The sequence below is a fragment of the Saccostrea cucullata genome, unplaced genomic scaffold, assembly GCF_032062105.1.
Source record: "Saccostrea cucullata isolate Sc308-1 unplaced genomic scaffold, CSIRO_AGI_Scuc_v1 ctg175, whole genome shotgun sequence".
NCBI lineage: Eukaryota > Metazoa > Mollusca > Bivalvia > Ostreida > Ostreidae > Saccostrea > Saccostrea cuccullata.
Genome location: NW_026934326.1, coordinates 52,347 through 70,809, shown reverse-complemented (window position 1 = coordinate 70,809; position 18,463 = coordinate 52,347). Strand labels below are relative to the sequence as shown.

The following is an 18,463-nucleotide window of genomic DNA, read 5'->3' as shown; positions in this document are numbered from 1 at the left end:
AACTTCTAAAAAGCTTTAATGACTGTCGGGAATAATGAAAAATGTTGCCCCACGAATTGGAAAGGTACAACTTGTCCCATAACCAATACGCCAGACAAGATGGCGGAGGAAGGGGAAATCGACATCGAAGGGGACTTTGAATTTAAATTAGAGTGAGTTACTAACGAAATTTATAGAAAGTTCACACTTTTCATGGAAAGATGCAAAATTTTAATTATTTTTCTTGAGACAGCTTTAAAGTTGTGACATGTTCAGGTTGTTTAATTATTGAGTCAGTTTATGGCTTTTGTCCCAGTTCTTAGATAATTTGTATACAGTCCATATTTTAAGTAACATGCAAAGAAATTCTTATTTTTGATTTTTATTTTAATTTTAACATGAGAACGATATTGATAGTTGTTTGACATGTTAAAAATAATAACATGAGACACTGAGACCAATAGTCCAATACATTTCAATTAGAAAGAACGTTCTATTGTTAAAATGATATTGTCCTATGGACCCAGTTTAACGATAGAATTCGTGCCATGTATTCATATTGTAGCAAATGAAACTTGGTCAATAATGTGGTAGAGTAAGATACATGGCATCCTACTAGCTTGGGCTAGTGGGTTAACCTTTTAGCTCAATCGGTAGAGCACTGGACTGGCAAGCCAGAACTGCCCAGAAGTCCTTGGTTCGATCCCCAGCAGAGGCAATAAATTGTCTCTGTTACATTTGGCGCCCACGTTTGGACCAAGATGTTCTCTGGCAGGTGAGAGTGATTGCCCCTAGAACTTTGCCCCACAGGTGTCGGCACTCCAAAAGAAATGAGCACATCTCATTCTCTATAGGGGGATAATGTGGTGGAGTAAGATACATGGCATCCTACTAGCTTGAGCTATTGGGTTAACCCTTTAGCTTAATCGGTAGAGCACTGGATTGGCAAGCCAGAGGTCCCGGGTTTGATCCCCAGCAGGGGCAGTAAATTGTCTCTGTTACAATAACTCGTACTCAATGCATTCACTATGAACAATTCAGAGAGTTCCGAATGTAAACATGGCTGGTAAATTTGAAGCGAGAAAAATCTTCGTGAGAAAATTAGTTGAATTTTTATCTTCAGATAGGTTATTTTGGGGGATAAAAGGCATATACAATCTCAAAAAGGTTTGTTTTGATTAATTTGGTAATTATTTTTTAGCTGAATCCCTTTTGTATTCTTCAAAATTATTTTGGAGAGCAGGGCTCGACATTAACTTTTTTTTCCTACTTGTCCATTCGGACAAGTGACCAAGACATTTACTTGTCCGAAATTCAACTTCACTTGTCCGAAAATTTTCAATAAAGTTCAATAGTTTCAACTTGAAAATTAAAATTAAGTCCATTTATTTACACATGTCATGCGCTTGCTTGATTCTTGATGTTATTGTTACAGACAGATAAAACGAAATCTAATTTAGGCTTTCTGTCCTGACAATAACATAAATGTCCACAAGTGAAACTGTCAACATCAAACAATATTCACTACTTCGGTTCGTATCTTCCATGACTTTTCAGTGCAATTATAGTGAACTTCGATCCCGATCGAATGTGAACTCAATATTAATATAGCGATACATATTGGGATCGAAGTTTGGATTTTATGTACAGCTTCCGTCTTGAGTTGAGACTACCGATTTAGCTTTCAACAGTCGTTCTTTTTATTATTTAGAGACTCCTTTACATTAAAATGCACTTGTCCAATCGGACAAGTGCCCAGCAATATTCACTTGTCCGAATTTATTTTTCATTGGTACCAGACAAGCGGACAAGCGTTAATGTCGAGCCCTGGAGAGAATCTGCTCCAATTTGCTACAATGCAAGTATATGGCACATATTCTAACTGTGGTGAGAGCTTGTCCCAAGGCATAGTTAGATTATTCTAACTACATTTCAACATGTTCAAATGAATTTTGAACTTTATAAAACAATATGAGATGTAATTTTGATGTCTAAATTTTTTTTTTGTAATTAACTATTTCAGGGGAAAGGAACATTTATAAATTTCAGATTTTAATATTTAAATGGAAAAACTGTTTTTTAAGCATTTTGAAATTAAATTTTTGTTGACCTGTACACTATTGATTCATTATATAATTCAATAATATCTATTGTACATGTCTTTCTTTAGAAACAATTTAATCCATTATTTAAGCCTAATTGATCATAATGATTTATATTACATCCAATTTCAAACTTATCAATTTAAATGCACATTTTAAATAGCAAAATACAATTCTCAAAAATGCAGCTCATATTGCTATAACTGGTTTCTTTATTGTTCTTTAACTACAATGTATAATTGAAGTTTAAATCTGTTTTGCAGTGTGGACAATGATATTTATGATGAGCTTCCTTCCAAAAGTGCCAACTTGCTGCCAGAATACACAAATCCTGCCTGGATGCTGGAGCAGGTAAGTAGACAAAATGTGTAGGCTTGTTTTGTTTGATAGATTGTTAGGTCACCTGAACTGAAGATTTGAATGGGCTTTTCTGATCACCTGTAAGTTGTCTATATCCATCTGTCAATACTCCAGAACCACTTGACCACTTTCAGCCAAATGTACATTAAAACATCCTTGGGAAAAGGGAATTCAAGTTTTAAAAAAAAAAGCCATACATATAGTTTTTTTTAAAGGGAGATAATTAAGAATTATACACTGTTGCTTTAAATTTATACTTTTAGTCTTTATCATGTTTATAAATAGTTTTCAATTGATGCATTTCCAAGTGCAATATTTTTTATGTTCCAGGGCTGGACAATGGACACCTTTGATGAAAAATCAAAAGCAACAATTGAAAAAATGCTTCAAGAGGAGCAGTATCCTTTTCATTCTTTTAAAGTGTCAGTCCTATACTAATTCAGCTTGTATTGTCGGCACATTGAAATTTGGTTCGTTGTATATGATAATGATATAGATATAAAATTTGTACCAGTATATATAATTATAAGGTATATGACAGTAGATTTCCTTAATTCTTACATTAGTTATTATACCAGTGGAAAGGGAAGTCCTCGTAAAGTAAAGAATCAAAGGCTTCTGTCCAAAAAGTCACAAATACAGAAACAGCCATGGACAGAGGAGGAGAAAGTCATGTTTGAAAAATATCTGGTAGGGAGAACTTATAATTATGCATGCCATATTTTATTGTTTTTCTTGTAAACACATTCCAAGGATACTATACACAATGTTAAGATTTAAGACAAAGGTTTTTTTTTCATTTGTATGTGGCCAAAAGAAAATACATGTAATATACTAGAATGAATGTTTTAGATATGTTGATCAGTCCTGTTTTTTAATTAATTGTAGGAAGTATTTGGTCGAAGCTGGTCTAAAATTGCAGAGCACATGCCGAGTAGGACTGGTCTACAAGTTAAGAACTACGCTCAGCAGTACTTCAAACAGAAAGTAATGTCATGCTTAACTGTCATATACATTTGATTATCAAATATTGATAACTGTCACAGTCTACACATAAAATCTTTTTAATTTACTTTTTTTGTTGATGGGTTTCACTTCTAAATCTGTTGAATAATTTTTTCATTAGGATAGAATGATATTTTTATTATAGGCAAAAGAAGAGAAGAAGACCATTGAAACTGATGTCAATAAACCATCTGTGCCTTCCACAGCCGAGAATAAGGATGACCCAATCAAAGATGTCCTCTCTCTAGTCACGACTGCACAAACAACCGTTATCACGGTGACCAAGCCAAACAACTCTTCTCCAGACAAAAACAGCATGTTAGGGAAAATGTTGATAAATCATGGAAACAAGAACAAAAATAAAAACAAACTAGAGGTTCAGCTTTTCCAGAAAATGCAGAGAGCAAAAACTGAATCACATGGTCAAAAAAGGGAAGCAATGAAGAAAGAATCAAAATCAGGGAGTAAAACATCAGGTGCCAAACAAAGAAAGATAGATAGATCATCAGAAACACAGGGCCAAGTACAGATAAGCGTCAAACCTGCTCCTAAGACAATTGTCTCACAGCCAGAGGCTGAGACTGCGAACCTTGCCACACCATCCTCAATGGTGAGTTTACTGGTCACAGCTACCTCCAGCGGGGGCATTGGTCAGCTTAGTCCATCTCTAGAATCTCGTCTTCAGCAGTCGACGGGGGTGATAGAGAATCTGGACGGATTCTGTGCCGTGGCAGACATTGTGAAGGAGGACGAGGATGAAGATGGAGAGATAGACATTGAAAATGAGGATGAGGAAAATCCAATCCTCAAATCTCGATCAGCTTCCCCCAACTCAGTGTATGAACAACTGGTCCGAGCGGCCAATCTCAACAAAACTCCAGAAAAAGGAAAGTACAAAGAGAGAAGTGAGGAGAAGCCCCCAGATGGTGAACCAAATCAAAGCGATGCTGTCTCTGTCCTTATTGATGAGAAAGAGGAGGAAAATATACATAACACAGAGAATGAAGTACCAGAATCTCATAGGCCAAAATCAAGTGAGTATTCTTGCTGTAAAAAGGTCTAAAGAAACAGAGACCCTAAGATATACTGGGATATATAAATTTAGATTAACCATTCTGTTTTAGTGAGAATAACTCTTGAAAACCATTTAAAGCTCTCTTCTTAAGTAAAGTTTTATGATTTTTGTTTTTGGACAGATAATTTCATAGTTTTATGGAATGGAGAGTACCTGGATTTGCCCATACCTACACAGGAAGCCCAGATTGACCCAGATACTATAACAGAACAGGAGCACCAAATTCATGCCGACTTTTTTGATGGACGGCCCTCTAAAACTCCAGAGCGTTATTTAAGAATAAGAAATTACATTTTGGAAACTTGGTAAATATTTGAAATGATAAGTTATAAAAAAAAAATTTTTTCTGTATACAAGTATAAAATAATTTCTGTGATTCACTGTTTTTGCTTCTGTTGGAGAAAAACAAATCTCTTTTAAAAGAAAAAACTTTCAGGGCAAAATGTAAGCCTGGATACCTGAACAAAACCTGTGTTCGGCCGGGATTGAAGAATTGTGGGGATGTCAACTGCATCGGAAGAATTCATGCTTTCTTGGAGTGTACAGGAGCTATTAATTTTGGATGTGGTAAGAATAACTAAAAATCTGTAATTACCTGGTTTTGGGGCATCAAGTGTTCACTTCTGAGAAAATCTGATTAAAGATAAAAATTCAGAATATTTTCATCAAGATTTCAAAAGATTTACTATATACTTGTATATTAGTTTTATGTTTCTGTTGTTATTTAGAACAAGCTTGTTACAATCAGGCATCTAAAGTAGGACCCCAGGTATCCAGAGATAGAACCCGAGAAGCCATAGTCAAAGTCAACTTCTCTAAACTAGAGTCCATGGTAGGTAGACAAAAATATTTCTGGGGACTTGAATGGAAATTTTACATTATTGTAAGTACATGTATATGTTCATTTGATAAAATGTTAAATCAAACTGGATGAGAATAACGATGTTGTTTGGTTGCAGCGACCAAGAAAAAGAAGAATTAGAAATGAATATGGGCAGTGGGTTGATGAAAAAGAATTACAGGGCAAAACTATACAGGTAATTACATTACCCCAATATGATGAAAAAGAGTTACTGTAGAAGTACTTTTCTGCGTGGTACATGTATAATTTATGCTATGTACGCAGTTACAAATTTTCTGGGGAAATTTGTTTAAGCGTGCTTTATATATAAATGTAAGACATTTAGTGAAAGTCTAAGAAATCAGTGTAATTTTCTACCCGCGGATTAAACAGAAATTGAGAATTATTACCCCATAGAACAAAGTACGTCTACAGAATAATGCATTAACTAAGTGGAAAATGAGTATGGCCAATGCATTGGCCATACACATGTAAAGGAATGAAAGAAACTGCAAGCAAAAAGTACACATATAATGAGAAGACAAGTACTTCAGGAAAAAAATGTTCATGCTTTAAATTGCCATAATCTTAAAAGTTTATTTTGAAACCAATGAACTTTAGTTTTGTATTTTAGCATCAAGATAAAGTTTCTACCAAGGAAAGCCCTGGAAAGGTGTCAAGGTCACCCAAGGTCCAAAGTCTTGACCCTTTCAAACTTATACCTTGTCAGAATTTTTCTCAAGAGAGACCAGTAAGTCATTATTTTCACTGTGTGTTGATTGGATTATACATGTAATATATAAATGACACACTATAAAATAATAATGCCACCTCTCTTTCAGGCCCCCTTCTACGTTGAAATACACAATACAGCTCTAGTGATAATGGATATTCATGCTCATATATCAAAGACAGAGGTGATAGGAATGTTAGGAGGTTGTTACCATGATGATGACCAGCATCTAGAGATTACCATGGCGATTCCCTGTAACAGTATCAGTACTGGTCTCCAGTGTGAAATGGATCCAGGTAAGTCACTGGAAGCAATCCAACAACTACTGTGGTCAACTGCAGCTTATAATATGGCTGTTTTCAGTTCATTAATTGTTTCCACTTGAGCAAAATGCTTTAATATTTTTAATAACACATTTGTTTTCCTACAGTGTCTCAGACGTTTGCCTGTGAGGAGATCAGTAACAACAGAATGAATGTCATTGGCTGGTACCATTCCCATCCGACCTTTAACCCCAACCCCTCAATACGGGACATCGAGACTCAGCTCAAATTTCAGGTGAGATTATGTGGTCAGGTTAACTCCAAACATTACAATACATTTTGTATGATGTATAGTCTAGGAGAAAGAAGTCAATTCAGTCAAATAAGAGAATTGATGTAGAATTTTTTTTTGTGTGTGCTTTATTTGAACATTATTTGATATGGGATTCAATAAAGTTTATTGGTAGTATACAAAGCTTTGGAGCTATAACTGGATATTTCTGTTCTTACAGGAGTACTTTGCCCAGGATGGTTTTTCCTTCCTCGGTGTTATAGTCAGTCCGTACAACAGAACCTGTATGGGGCTGTGTTCAGAGTTCCAGTGCCTGACAATCAGTTCAGAGGTCAGCCCACTGGACAAGTGCAGTAAGTCGTCCTCTCGTAAAACTCGGAAGAAAAACTAAGATTATTAAACTGTCATTAAAATTGTAAGAAAACTTTTCTATATTTTAGATAAACTTGTAGACTTTTTTAGATAAATTTGTAAAAAAGAAAAAATGAAATAAACTTGTAAAAATAATTATGAGTAAAACTTAAAAATTTTTTTGAGCTTTAAGTTCAGGAGAATTATTTTGTACCGGAAGTTAATATACAGGAAATACCTGTAGCACCCTACCCCGATAACTAGTCTCTCCTACTATGTGTACTGACATTCATTCCACCTTGTTTTTCTACAGATATACCATTCTCATTTAACTATGGGATGATCATGCAGCCCTTACAGTCGGAGTTAGTGATACGCAGTATTAAAACGTTAGCTGAGAAGTACAGTCAGGATAGACACCGCGTAGAACTCTTACAGCCATATCTGGGCACCACGTCATGTCTCGACAAGGTAGCATTGTCTTATCAATACCCGAGATTTTCCCATTGATTTAACTCAATATATCTTTGTTGTTGTGGTAGTATTTCTTCTGTATTTGATATCGAATTGATTACAGTTGATCAAATAAACAGATACATAGAATTGAAACATTTTGATCTACATGCAGTCTACAGTGTTCCTGCTAATGCATTTTAATGTATTTATACTGGTAGTCTGGAAAATGACCAGTTATTATACACCATTTCTTTTAAACTGGGATCAAACCTCAGTTCTTTTGAGAGTAAGTTGATGCATTATGAATTAATTTCCTGTGACACTCAGGTGTTGTATGAGATTGTCATTCTATTGTAGATGCTTGAGTCCCTGAAAGATTCCCTTGAGCCAAACTCAGATGAGTCCACTCAGTTTGTTGAGATTGTCAGAGAGATTTTCTCAGCAGCGTTTACCTCTGAGAAAGACATTCAGAGTCAGATTATAGAGTTACAAGAAATTACAGTCAACACTCAGTCTTGACGCATGTTGAAAAATCTATAAATCTGTTCTTCTTGTATTTGTTTTGCATAGATAAATTGTAAGGGACTTGACCGACTGAAATGCAAGTAATAAACTTGTATTTCTTACTTTTGGTACAAGATGATATAACTGTCCAAGACATTTTATAAGTTGTTCATTCTGGTTGAGGTAATTGTTTTTCCAAGCTTATTATTACTTTTTTTAAAATACGTTTCGTAGTTGCTTTGATAAATTTATTTCTTCTCATGTTTTGTTTTAAATCAAAAGATAAAATAGTAAAACAGAATCTAGATGTTTCTTGTAATTTTGGTTCAAACAATAGATAAGGCATGGCACCAGGATCATGCTGCAGTTTTAGCTTCTGCCAAATTTGCATTCCTACTACACCTTAGTCTGCCATGTCTAAAATAAATAAACTGTCAAAATATCTGGAATCATTTGTAGCTTTTGAAACAAAACACTGTTGAGCTCTTCAGAATGAAAAAATGATTTCAATGAATGATGTTCGCCTTGGTTACTAAAAATAGAAATTTCTGTGAAATACTTTTGAAATGCTACTCCTCCCACAATTTTGGTCTGATTTCACTATAAGTTGGCACACAAGTAGACTACACTAAGATACATAATTCTGTATATCATTTTTTTATTTCAATAAAGGTGTTGCCATGATTACTAAAAATAGAAATTTCTGTGAAATACTTTCAAAATGCTACTTCTCCTACAGTTTTGGTCTGATTTCAATATAACTTGGCATACAAGTAGACTACGATACATATTTCTATTTTATTGGTTTTTGATTTCAATGAACATTGTTGCCGTGGTTACGAAAATTGAATTTCTTGTAAAATACTTTAAAAATGCTACTCCAAATACAGTTTTAGTCTGACTATAATATAATGTGGCATGCAAGTAGACTACAATGAGATACACAAGTGTCTTTTTTGTTTCTTTGATTTGATGAATGATGTTGCCATGGTAACTAAATTTGTAAATTCTGTAACATTTCATTTCAAGCTACTCCTACAGTTGTAGTCTTATTGCAAACTTGCCACAAAAAGGACCACTTTTCTCTTCCTTTGTTATAAGTACAAACCAGTAGAGCTACAATCTCAACAGAGACTTTTAGTTGTCAAATTTTTGTCCCACAGACTATGCTGTTAAATGCTATTTTTTTTGGACAATCAAAGGCATTTAACCAGAGTTTGAAATGAATTAACAGAGGATTGGTGAGCTTCACGAACGTTTTAATCACTTACAAATGAAGAGTTCAATGTATAACATATCTGAAATAGATCCCATCTTAGCTGCCATTTTCAGCAGGTTGCATATTTGTTCATTTATGATGTAAATTTCTCTTGTTGAACTCGATTTGAGGCGAAGATTTTGTAAAATAAAGGCCATGTCTTGCAAAACAATGGCAGTAAGGTTTTGAATTGTAAGAAACTCAAACTTTTTCAAGTTTGAATGTCTTACAATGCTTATTGCTTCTAAATGCTTCCAACATGTATTTAAATGTGGAATGCGATGAGAATTAACTGTTGCAATTTCAGTAAACATTTCAACATCAAATTTTGTCTCTGAAAGGAGATGTTATTATACCTTTAAAAGATTGTTCCTTTACAAATCTATACAGAAAAAAGTCTAACATTTTTAATGTTTTGCTGAGCGGGCATAAAAAAATTGATGTTGGACCGCTGAGTGAGATGTTGGACCGCTCGGAGAGATGTTGGACCGCTTACGTCACAGAATGGGCGGAGCTTAATCTCATTTTCATTCTTTTGTTTTAAACAGTGACAGATCTAATGTTACATTACGGAATATAGTACAAAATACATGTATGTCAAAAAATATATAATAAAATGAAAGGTATAACAAAACATTTATTGACAGAGTTCTCGGGCAAAACGCGTTTTGTCGGACCCTCGAACCAAACTGTCTGCCTTCGGCCTAACGGCCTCAGGCAGACAGTTTGGTTCTTGGGTCCGACAAAACGCATGTTGCCCTCGAACTCAGTCAATAAATGTATAATGTTCTTCTACGCAGACAAAGCTTCTAGGATGGTGAAGAGCATGTAAAACGTAAAATCTTATGGCTGGAATGTCTTGAAGGGATACAACTCCTCTCTCATACAGCCCCGTAAGCCTCATAAGTAAGGTTTTCTGCGCATGTCCATGGATCTTACCGAGAAACGTTATTTTCTGGAATAAAAAAGTTAGGACAGACCCCGTCATACACCCATTTAAGGATCGTTTTAAAGCAGACCCAAAAACATTCTAAAAGATTTTGCGAAGACCAGCTAGGAACCATGTTTAGCTGGATAACCCAGAAAACTGCTGTTTCATGTGATAGGAGCAGAGTAACTTTTCCTCTGTTTCACTGTTTATAACGTCTTTCAAGAACAGTTTTAGTAAAGCATACGTCAAAAACAGACAATGGTTCATCGAGTATACAAGCTTCTGCTCCGCCAAGGAGAAGGATATCCTCCATTCCTTGTCTTCGTGTTCGGATAGCTTGTTTCCAGTTGCTACCAAATGGCATCCACTTTTAACTATATCTTGAAGAACACGAGATTCTGGCCAATGTGAACTTCTGGTAATAAAGGAAGAAGCAGTCGGTGGCCAAATGTCGCATGTCAGGCACTGTGCAGCATCGCATTCCATTCCGCCAATCCCATAAAAACCGCTACCACACGGACCATGAACGTTAGAGAAGGGAAATACTTTGGAACAAGTAATCTGTCTGTATAATGAGCTAGATATATAATATCTATGTATGAAAATCCACAAAAATGAGCAAAACATAGTTTCACAGTCGATAAACTAGGTTTATCGGTTGTAAACTATAGTTTACGGACTGTCAACTATAGTTAACAACGTTAATCTATATTTTACATCTGTAAACCATAGTTAACGCAAAAATCTATGTTTCACAACCGTAAACTATACTTAACATCGAAAACAATCATTTGTGATTGCAAAACATAGATTATCTGATAAATACAGTTTCACGATTTGTAAACTATAGTTTACAAACCGTTAACTATAGTTAACGATCTGATAAATATAGTTTCACGATTTGTGAAACTATGATTAACAACTCTTAACTTTACATGTAGTTTACGATTGTAAACTATAGCTTACAAACGTGAATCTATGTTTATCAACAAAATCTATTGTTAACGCTTTATTCCGACAGATAAACTTAGATTATCATTCGTAAACTATAGTTAACAACCGTTAAATATAGTTTTACAGATGAAAACTATACTTAACGAATCGTTAACTATACTTAAAGAATCGTTAACTATAGTTTACGGTTTGTAAACTATAGTTTACAGTCGATAAACCTAGTTTGTGAATTTGGCGTGCCATAAATATCTGTTTTTCATTTTGACACATGACGATATGATTTCTATGGCATGCCAAATTCACAAAAATGAGATAATCATGGTTTCACAGTCGATAAACTAGGTTTATCGGTTGTAAACTATAGTTTACGGACTGTAAACTATAGTTAACAACGTTAATCTATATTTTACATCTGTAAACTATAGTTAACGCGATAATCTATGTTTCACAACCGTAAACTATACTTAACACCGAAAACTATTATTTGCGATTGCAAAACATAGATTATCTGATAAATACAGTTTCACGATTTGTAAACTATAGTTTACAAACCGTTAACTATAGTTAACGATCTGATAAATATAGTTTCACGATTTGTGAAACTATGATTAACAACTCTTAAGTATAGTTTACGATTGTAAACTCTAGTTTACAAACATGAATCTATGTTTATCAACAAAATCTATTGTTAACGCTTTATTCAGACAGATAAACTTAGATTAGCATTCGTAAACTATAGTTAACGACCGTTAAATATAGTTTTACAGATGAAAACTATATTTAACGAATCGTTAACTATAGTTTGGGTTTGTAAACTATAGTTTACAGTTGATAAACCTAGTTTATCAATTGTGAAACTAGGTTTATCTCATTTTTGTGAATTTGGCGTGCCATAGATTTCTCTCAGGAAACCTGGATATGATGGCGTTAATAGCTGAAGTAAAACAAACCCAGGAGGACTCATCTGAAATTCCGATAAAATCAGTGTTTTACTATGTAGGGTATAGTACTGAATCTGACACAAGTTCCATATGACTCTGTTATCTTTTGGGGAGAACATCCAATCCATATCAGACGAAGCAAGTCTGAATCCCTCCTTTCGACTTCCACTCCACATTTCGTAGTTGTCCTCCTCTTTGTTTACCAGATTTGTAATTCTCTGTCTAATGTCCCATACCCCCCTCCTCATGGATATTTGATATGAAGTCCCTATGTAACGGCACAACCCCACATAAACAGATTCCGATATAGGTTGGGAGTCCATTGCTCCTTCAAAGATAAGAAGTACGTGTCTTCATACATTTTAGATGCTAAGTTTCTAAATAATGTGCTTTTCAGATATAGGTCTAATAATAAAAATAAAGGTACGCCCAGGAAATAGAAAAGGCTTCAATGGATTATTTCTATAAATAACATACTATATTTTGAAACTTGATAAACCTAGTTCAGATTAGGCATACAAGCCTTTGCCTTTAATTTTCACAGCGAACACACTTCATACGACACTTTCATATCCCTTTAAAGAAAGGTGTAAACCTGCAACAAAAGAATTCTTGAAATTTTATTACGTCAGCCTTCTTGGAATTAAGAAAAAAATGACATGTTTGTATTTAAACATTTTGCATACATTCACAGCATAACAATAATATTGGGTGCGTTCACAGTTCTACCATTATAGTACCAACTTTCAAGTTCAATTGGCTAGATAAACATCAAGAGGCATTTGACAAATTGAAAGAAGCTATGTTAAAAGGAACAATATTAAACCACCCAGATCCCGAAGAGACTTTCATATTAGATACTGATGCTTCAGATAAGAGTATAGGAGCAGAATTAAGTCAAATTCAAGATGGCATAGAAAAAACGATTTCCTTTGCTAGTAAAGTTTTAACACCACAACAACGCAAATATTGTACAACTAGGAAAGAATTATTATCTATTGTTGTTTTTACCAGACAATTCAGAGATTTTTTATTAGGAAGACCTTTTGTTATTAGAACAGATCATAACAGTCTGATTTGGTTGATGAATTTCAAGAATATCCAAGGTCAGTTAGCTAGGTGGTTAGAAGAATCAGCACAATACAATATGGTCATTCAACATAGATCTGGTAAACATCATCAAAATGCAGATGCATTGTCAAGAATTCCTGACCCATTACCATCATGTAATAATTATAGAGCAAATATTCCACTCGATTCTCTCCCTTGTGGAGGTTGTCCTTTCTGTACTAGAGCTAGAAAACAATGGGAAACATTTGAAGAAGACATAGATTATGTAGTTCCCATATCAATAAGATCTACAAGAACTAGTTCAGATTATCAATACAAAAGCATAGAGCTAGACAATGATATTATCAAAAATGCGCAAGAAGAAGATTCAGACCTTTGTCAAATTAAGTTGTGGTTAACAAACAAATATGAACCCTCTATTCAGGAACTTCAATTATCCAGTAAGACTGTAAGACATTTTTGGCTATGTAGATGATCACAGCTACAAATAAAAAATGGTATTTTGTACTATTTGTGGGAAGACCCTTTAATACCAAGGTTACTTTATGTAGTTCCAAAAAGTCTGATACAAAATGTACTGGAATTATGTCATGATATTCCACTTTCAGGACATTTAGGGCAAACAAATACACTAGAAAAACTGAGAAAATGTGCTATATGGTATAATATGTGTACTGACTGTAAGGAATATGTAAGATCATGTGAAGTTTGCAATAAAAATAAAAAACCTAATGTCAAAGCTAGAGGTCAATTAGGGCAGTATCATTCTGGCATTCCAATGGAAAGAGTCCATATGGATATTTTAGGCCCCTTACCTGAAACAAAATTAGGGAACAAATACATTCTCATGATCATAGATCAGTTTACTAAATGGGTTGAATCAGTTTCCCTTTACCAAATCAAAAGGCTGAGCTCATAGCTAAAACATTGGTTGATAACTTCATTTGTAGATTAGGTTGCCCATTAGAATTGCACACTGACCAAGGTAAAAATATGGATGGTAATATCTTGCGAAATATCTGTGATCTTTTACAAATTGCTAAGACGAGAACTACCCCATATCACCCAGCTTCAAATGGTCAGATAGAAAGATATAATCGAACAATTTTACAAGCTTTAAGGTGCTACATAAAAAACAAACAAGATACCTGGGACTCATATTTACAACAGCTTGCAGGAGCAATTCGAGCTACAAAAAACAGACAAACAGGGTTTACACCAAATCAAATGATGTTAGGGAGAGATGTTTTACAACCATTAGACATATTTCTTGGTACAACAATCAATATACAAAGAAACAGATGCAAATGAATTTGTTTCAAAATTAAGATCAAATATGGAACTTATCCATAAAGAAGCAAGAGATAATCTCAAATGTTCACAACAAAGACAAAAGAGAGATTATGATTTGAAATCTTTTCAAAGTACATATCAGATAGGGGATGTTGTATATAAATTGAATTCAGCCACAACTGTTGGTCAAAGTCCAAAATTAAAATCCCCTTGGAAAGGCCCTTACATCATTTCAGAAGTAAAGTCCCCTGTTCTGTATAAAATAAAAAACAGAAAGAGAGAGGAAGTTATTCATCATGACAGAATTAAGCTTTGTCAAGATCGAAACCATCCTGTATGGTTATCTCGGTTAAGAAATCAAATTCTTAAAAAAGATGATGTTGAGTTTAACTCTGTTCAAGAAACAGATTTTGACAATGTGTTTAACCTTTCAGAACTTTTTAATGGACGAGAAAATGATTTTTATGATGATAGTGAAGATTTATCTGGAAATCAACAGATAGTGGAGTCGGATACTCTGATACCATTGTCTTGTGATGTCTCAGATAATTCTAAAAAGAAGCCAGAGAGAAATAGGAGAAAACCAAGATATTTGGCTGATTATGATCTTGATGATTAATTTGCCAACATATTGTTTATTGTAATACATATATTTTAAGACATACAATTCAACCTACTGATTCGCCCCAGATATTTTATATATAATATGGTATTGAATAAGTACACTTATTCTAAAAAAAAAAAAAATGTACATATATGTATATAAATATTCGGAATTGTGAGTATCCGGATAAACTTATGATATATTTAGTGTTTTATTTAGTTAAAATGGAAGAAAAAAGGACTTCGTTCCTGATTACGAATATGATCAACTACTCAGTCCTCCATCTAAAGTGCCTGGATCTACTACTAGTAAAAGAGGGAAACCATGCCCAATTTGTACTGCAAAATTCACACATGTTAAGCGTCATGTTATAAAAGACCATTTGCCATGGTATGCGTATCCCTCCACATGCTGCCCGACATGCAAAATTAACTTTGGCCAGAAACATTTTTTAGATATGCATGTGGAAAATCAGCATAACAATAATATCCCTGTACAGTTTGATCATTTCTGGATTGATTTTATGTATTACCTGTTCTTACAGATTATTTAAGTTTTGAAATTAGAAACTTTTGAGAACCTGATTAAATTCATTAACAGCAATGAACAGTTCAGCTGTTGCCAGGGATCTGTTTTTCAAGATGATCATCTTGTTCATTGTGAAAAATTTTTAAAAGACAAGTTTCCAGGATTGACAGTTTCAAAAATCCCTTTTCCAGTAGTCAATGTTTCATCTCTTTTACATTGGAAGATTTTAAGCAAACTAATAGAAATTTCTAGTTGTACAGATCTTCTTTTTAAAACTTACAAAAAGTATGTAGTGTGGATTTTAGGTTCATCAATTGTACATTGGGCTGCTCAAAGAGCCAATGACATCAGTGTAGAAAACCTTGAATTTGAAAAGACAAAATTGAGTATTTTTTGGCATGGAATAAGAGGAATGAAATGGAAAAGTTTATTGGATGCTGTTTCTTTTTGTACATCAAAGTTTCCTCTGCCAGATTTTATTATTATACATTTAGGTTCAAATGACATTAAATTTGGATGTTCAAGAAAACTATTACCAAACATGCAAAATGATTTAACTGAAATTGGACAAAAGTTTCCAAATTGCAAAATTATTGTTTCAGAACTATTAACAAGACTTAATTACTTGGAGGGGTTTAATTTGGGAAGAGGGAGAAAAGGAAAGATCTATGATTAACAAGGGAATTAGTGATTTTATTGGAATTGAAAATATTATTACACATGGTAAAATTGAACCAAGAAAAAGATATTTATTTAGAAGAGATGGCGTCCATCTCTCAGATTTGGGAAATGATTTCCTACTGGACGATTTCAAGATTAAAATTCAACAAAGTATTATTATTAAAGTTTAACAGTATCTTTTATCATTATTTATTGCATATGGACAGTGCTGATAAATAGTCAGATCGTCTGATTGTTGTCAATTTCATTGTCCGTGTGTAATAAATATTCAAAAGTTTTTATTTTGACACGTTGATGTTCTTTTTAAGTTTTTATAGGCCTTATATGTGTTAATATTTTAAAAGATGTAAATATTTTTATGATCATATGTATAAGATCTTTCAAATATGATGGGGAGGAATGTAGTGATAACCGATGTATTTATGATCGGGATCGGAATACTTTTAATGTCTATTAATAGCATGTAAATAGATTTCACTAGTTACCTCCAGGACCTTACAGTGACCAAACGTTTATACGGCCTGTGGGATCCGGTGACTCAAATCTTTGGTGAGTTATCAACTCATTGTAACTCACCTATTGCTTATTTATTCCTTATTTCATTGTATACATTTATGTTTATATACTAACACAACAATACCATTGGCGCAATAATTTGACAATGGTACCAACTGTACCAATAAACCCTGAACGGATATTGGCATACAAATGTAACGATTTTACTAATGTTACCAATGGAAGTCAAATGGAAACGTTGATAATACTGAATTACAGATTTCTTTGTCTTCTAAGTTATTGGCACATGCCAGAATCGCAAGAAAATCATAGCAGACCCATAGCCGAGAAACAAACCACATCAGGATCACACTTCTTTAGTTGTCATATCTATGAGTTTTATATAATCCATTTAATAGATCATGTCTAAATCGTACTTCAAAATCATGAATTTAAGTGTTTGATATGATATTTATGTGATTTTGGCATGATTTGTTAAAAAGGCTTAGAGGAAAAATCGTTTAAATCATAGTGAATCCGGGATCCAGGTCTTTCTAGCTTGTTGCCATGTCGATAACTAGCCGTGACGTCATTTACCAACATTAACCACACTCTAGATTGTCTGCAGAAAAATATACCATTGGCAAAAAACATTGGTACCATTGGCATGCCAATGGTAATTAATTTTACCAACAGCAACTTTTGTCTACCAACGGCAGAACTGTGAACGCACCCTTTATTTCTTGATAATACCAGGCACGTAGCATCGTTTTTGAAACTGGGGGGGGGGGGACAACCAGAGAAAAAAAAATTACTTACCTGCAAAGTTTAATGATTCTAAGTCAATCAGTACCTGAGATATTCAAAAGTGGGTCACTGTGACCTACTTTTTGGTCGACATGCTCCGAAGACCCAAGATGCATGGAATGACAAAGTTTGATGATTCTAAGCCAATTAGTACCTGAGATATTAAAATATAGCCATAAAATGTCAAAAGTAGGTCACTGTTACCTACTTTTTGGTCGTTAATCTCCGAAAACCCAAGATGCATCAACTGACAAATTTTAATGATTCTCAGCCAATTAGTACCCGAGATACTTAAATCTAGCCATAAAATGTCGAAAGTAGGTCACAGTGACCTACTTTTTGGTCGACATTTTCTGAAGACTAAAAATGCATCAAATGACAAAATTTGATGATCATAGGTCTAATAGTATTCAAAATATGCCTTTTAAACAATTTGAAAACAAATGCCTGCAAAGTTCAAAAAGTAGGTCACAGTGACCTATGTTTTAAGGCCTCTAGATGCATCAACTTACAAGATTTGGTGATTCTAAACCTCTCGGTGTATGAAATAATGGGATTAAATGTTTTAGAAAAGATTAGTCATAAAATTTAAAAAGTAGGTCACGATGACCTACTTTTAAGTTGATGTTGTTTGTGGACCCAAGATGCACCAACTGACAAAGTTTTATGATCATAGGCCTTAAAGTGTCCAAAATATGCTTCCAACTCAATTTGAAAACAAAAGCCCGTAAAATTTAAAAAGTAGGTCACCGTGACCTACTTTTGTATTACCGGTAACATGATGTCAAGTCCTGAGATGCATCAACTTACAAGATTTGATGATCCTAGTCTTTATAGTAAGCAAAATATCAATGTTTTTAATAAGTGTAAATTTTGGTCAACTTTGAAGTGACCTTGAGACCACGCCCTTTGCCCCATGCCTTGAACAATTTTTAATCT

General features: G+C 34.1%; 1 protein-coding gene and 1 pseudogene across 1 annotated transcript; both read left to right on the top strand.

The window, feature by feature from the left end:
- The first annotated feature begins 99 nt into the window (after positions 1-99).
- Positions 100-8,216, top strand: LOC134240493 (histone H2A deubiquitinase MYSM1-like). The gene is made up of 16 exons (XM_062722581.1): positions 100-152; positions 2,345-2,432; positions 2,772-2,839; positions 3,008-3,131; positions 3,330-3,428; positions 3,592-4,480; positions 4,643-4,826; positions 4,958-5,088; positions 5,250-5,353; positions 5,481-5,558; positions 5,997-6,113; positions 6,205-6,391; positions 6,526-6,653; positions 6,871-7,003; positions 7,315-7,472; positions 7,815-8,216. The coding sequence occupies exons 1-16, from the start codon at positions 100-102 to the stop codon at positions 7,974-7,976; spliced, it is 2,703 nt and encodes a 900-aa protein (XP_062578565.1). The 3' UTR covers positions 7,977-8,216.
- A 6,899-nt stretch (positions 8,217-15,115) lies between these two features.
- Positions 15,116-16,392, top strand: LOC134240518 (uncharacterized; annotated as a pseudogene).
- Positions 16,393-18,463: the final 2,071 nt, after the last annotated feature.